General features: G+C 41.6%; 1 protein-coding gene across 1 annotated transcript; it reads left to right on the forward strand.

Moving 5' to 3' along the window:
- Positions 1-466: 466 nt before the first annotated feature.
- foxb1a (forkhead box B1a) lies at positions 467-3,061 on the forward strand. Its single transcript, XM_023422462.2, has one exon. It carries the CDS (start codon positions 1,086-1,088, stop codon positions 2,025-2,027), a length of 942 nt encoding a protein of 313 aa, XP_023278230.1. The 5' UTR covers positions 467-1,085; the 3' UTR covers positions 2,028-3,061.
- Positions 3,062-3,931: the final 870 nt, after the last annotated feature.

Consider the following 3,931-nt stretch of genomic DNA (forward strand, 5'->3'; position numbering starts at 1 on the left):
ATTGTGTTGATGTTTTCATATCGTCTACTTCCTTTGCTCAGCTCTGGGCGAAATTAGCTGAGAAAAACTAATAGTCGGCTCATCAACAAACTCGCTCATGGCGATTTATTTTGTAGGCGTGTGCATTTCGTAAACATTATTAGAGTGTAACTAGGAAAAAAAAAAATCTCAGCAATTTTGGCCTATCCGAAGAATCAGCTGACATTTTCATTCAAATCCACATCATTAAAAAAAAACATTCACCATAAAACATTTTTTTGGGTGAAAACTCCTACTCATCACACACACCACTGCACAAACAAGAGTATTTTAATAAATCCATGTTTCGATCAAATACAATAAACATCTACCTAACAGCAGCACAGGCCCTTTAAAGCGTATTTTTCTTATAATAAAAGAATATCAATAAATTACAATATGCCGAATCATTTCCCCCTTCACCCTCATTCCATATATAGATTTAACTGTAAAGTCCAGCTGAAGAAGAGTTAGCGCATACCTTCACACACTGAGTGCCATCGCAGTTCAATTCCGGTTGCCGAGCCTTTTCACCCCTTTTTCTGTCTTCAAATGGAAATGATTTCCATTGGCCCAAGGTGTCCATGTAAATAGGTGTAAATGAAACCAGATTATGCCTTCCTCCCAGCCCCCTCCTCCCATGGCAATTGTCATGTGATAGCAAAGAGGTGGCACATTAATGGAGCGCCCCTACAGGGGTCTTTTCTGCTCATGTCACTACATAAAACTATCAGATGGTTAGAGGAAGGCCATGGAGGCATCCACTTAGCTCGTCTTATCAAGGACGCCAAATGAAGTCTATTCAACTCTGCTAGCGGGACAAGCTGACTTACTTTGCGAGAAAGACTTACAGCAGCCGTCACTCCATAAATGTGCACCATCCGCCCGCCTGCACACAGCAGAGGCGCCCGACCTGGCTGTTTTACGCGCGACGCAGCTCCAGCTTTGCCTGCGCTGAAACTTTCCTCCGTGGCTGTTTTCATGAAGATCGGCAAGCTTTCGCCAAGGAATTAAAGGAGACATACTTTTGATTGCTTTTCTCAAAGAAATATATATATATATCCAGGATGCCTCGTCCGGGGAGAAACACGTACAGCGACCAGAAGCCACCTTACTCCTACATCTCCCTCACTGCCATGGCGATCCAGAGCTGCCCAGAGAAAATGCTGCCTCTCAGTGAAATTTACAAGTTCATCATGGATAGATTCCCTTACTACAGAGAAAACACTCAGCGGTGGCAGAACTCTCTGCGACACAACCTATCCTTCAACGACTGTTTTATCAAAATCCCCCGGCGCCCAGATCAGCCAGGTAAGGGCAGTTTCTGGGCACTACACCCCAACTGCGGGGACATGTTTGAGAATGGAAGTTTCTTGAGACGCCGCAAAAGATTCAAAGTGATGCCAGCGTCTGATCACTTGGCCCCCAGTAAACAGTCGGATGCTGCCCATTACCTCCAGCAGCAAGCCAAACTGAGACTGAGCGCCCTGGCAGCCACCGGCACACACCTTCCCCAAATGTCAACTTACAACCTCGGAGTGTCTCAGACGTCAACTTTTAAACATCCGTTCGCCATCGAGAACATCATCGCCAGAGAGTACAAGGTCCCGGGAAGTCTGGCGTTCTCCACCATGCAGTCCATGTCTGCCGGGTACCCGCTCCACAACCAGCTGACGACAGCCTGGCCCCACATGTACAACACCAGCGTGATTGACACGGCGGCCCCGATCTCCATGGCAAGCAGCGACTACAGTGCCTATGGCGTGCCCATCAAGTCCCTGTGTCACGGGGGACAGTCTTTACCGGCTATTCCTGTGCCAATCAAGCCCACCCCGACCTCCATGCCCGGTTTCTCGGCGCTACCTCCACACATCCCCGCGTTTCTATCAAACTCTCCACAGTCTCTGAGCCCGACGTCCCCACAGACAGCGACGAGCCAAAGCAGCCCCGCAACCCCGAGCGAGACTCTGACGAGCCCCTCCACACTGCAGTCTGTGGCTGTGCACTGACCAGCTGAACCTTTTCCCCTGCAGCGCACGAACTGCCGGCTGGCTGGCTCCCAGGCCCCGTTACCAAACCCAAAGTTTCTATTTTCTGTCGTCGGAAAAACTATCAAGGCGAGTTGCAGTTGCATATCGATTTATTTGTGTATGTGTTGAATGTGTCGCTTTAAATTGTGTCATAGGAGTCCAGCACAGAATCGCACAGCGAAGTACAGGGCCTCTTGCTCTTGAAAATATAAATTATTTGATAGTTCTATTTTTCAGTTTATTGTGAAATGTTGAGTGTTGACAGTGGGGCCGCTGAGGGGGGTTTCAGGAGGAATTTTGTTTCGGACACCATCGATTCTGATTTTTGAATGCTTGTAATTCCCGTGGCAATTTTCTTTTTTTTTCTTCAGTTTTTATCGAACAGCAAAACTTTTGCACCGTTTCTGTGTGACCACTGTAATGTCAATGAAATTGCGAGGCAATGGCTCTGTGTTTATGTTTGCTTTGAATACTGGAATGATGGGTAAGGGTATACCAAATAGGAGTAGGATTTAGATTTGTTCTTACCATCCCTGTAAAAAAAAAAGAAAAAAGAAAAAAGAAAGAAAGAAAGCAAACTGAGTTATGAAATCTTTTCAAAATTGAAAAGTAGTATTGTGAGACGTCCTCAAAATGCAAGATGTGAATATTGCAAATAACTGATTCTGAAATGTTGTAAAATGCACTTTTTAGTTTTATGTTTTAGATATCTATTTTCCAGAAAATGTTCTGTGAAGCATTTAATTTAAAAGGCTGTGGTGACCATGTGTATCAGATGCTGTAAATTTGTACTATTTTTTTTTTAGGTAAAGCATGCATTCTACAAATTTGTGTTGTTCCTGTTGTTGTTATTGTTGTTGTTTTGTTTATTTGTTTGTTTATTTTTTTGCAAGCATGCGTGCTTTCGAAAAGTGTGCAAACAGTCTGCAATGAATTGGAAAAAAAAACTGGTCATCGAAATATTTTCTCATTAAAAGTGAAGTAAACAATCAAAAATGTTTCTGAAGATTTAATCTAATACGATGTCACATTGTTATTATGATTATTATTTTGATTATCATTATGATTATTATTATGAATATTATTATTATGAATATTATTATCCTATTGTGATCCTATTAGCCTATTAGCCAGTATAAATCAGACTTTTTTTTAAATTGGATATCATTCTTCAATTTCATTTAAATTTAACAGTGACAATAATAATAATAATAACAATAATAATAATAGCACTAACAATAATAATAATAATAATAATAATAATAGTAATAACCAGACCTGTATGATTTCAGAGTGTGAGAGTCGCAGAGAGGCTGTGGGGAGAGAAATGAATCGTGCAGTCCATTAGGATGCATGGAGTTGCGATGCCATGGCCACAGCGCAGACAACTGGGCTCATTCATCAAGCTGTAGGCTAAACACAATTAAGCCCAACAATAAACATTTAGAAAAGCTGCACAGAGTGTCCGAATCAATATTGTTACATATTTCAAATGTCACAGATGGCAGTTAAATAAGTGCCACGTTGATTTTATTTTTGCGTGCAGTAATGAGAGCAACTGGCTGTTTCGACCTATTGATTTTTTTTTCCTATTTGGGGGGGACTTAATGCAACAGGTTTATAAATACAAACGGAGTATTTGCAGTAAAGTTCAAAATGCATTAAAGCGTTTTTTATTTATTTTTTTTAAAAATTGGTTTTCAGAGGCTGAAATAAAAATAACTCGCTGTATCTGCTTCCACTATAGAAAGCAACAACCTATCTCGGGGTATTAAACAAATACATTAGAATTCCGTCACTTTATGCAATCGAGTAGATCAAATAAAGGGTCTCGGGCCACTTCATTCTCCCTCATTCACTTGAATTGAAAGTGCAAAGAATGG

This window comes from Seriola lalandi, unplaced genomic scaffold (genome assembly GCF_002814215.2).
Source record: "Seriola lalandi dorsalis isolate HSWRI2012SDOR001 ecotype SW California unplaced genomic scaffold, Sedor1 jcf7180002054682, whole genome shotgun sequence".
NCBI classification, from domain to species: domain Eukaryota; kingdom Metazoa; phylum Chordata; class Actinopteri; order Carangiformes; family Carangidae; genus Seriola; species Seriola lalandi.

Excerpts from the sequence above, each read along its gene's own strand:
- foxb1a (XM_023422462.2), top strand. The coding sequence starts at position 1,086 with ATGCCTCGTCCGGGGAGAAACACGTACAGCGACCAGAAGCCACCTTAC.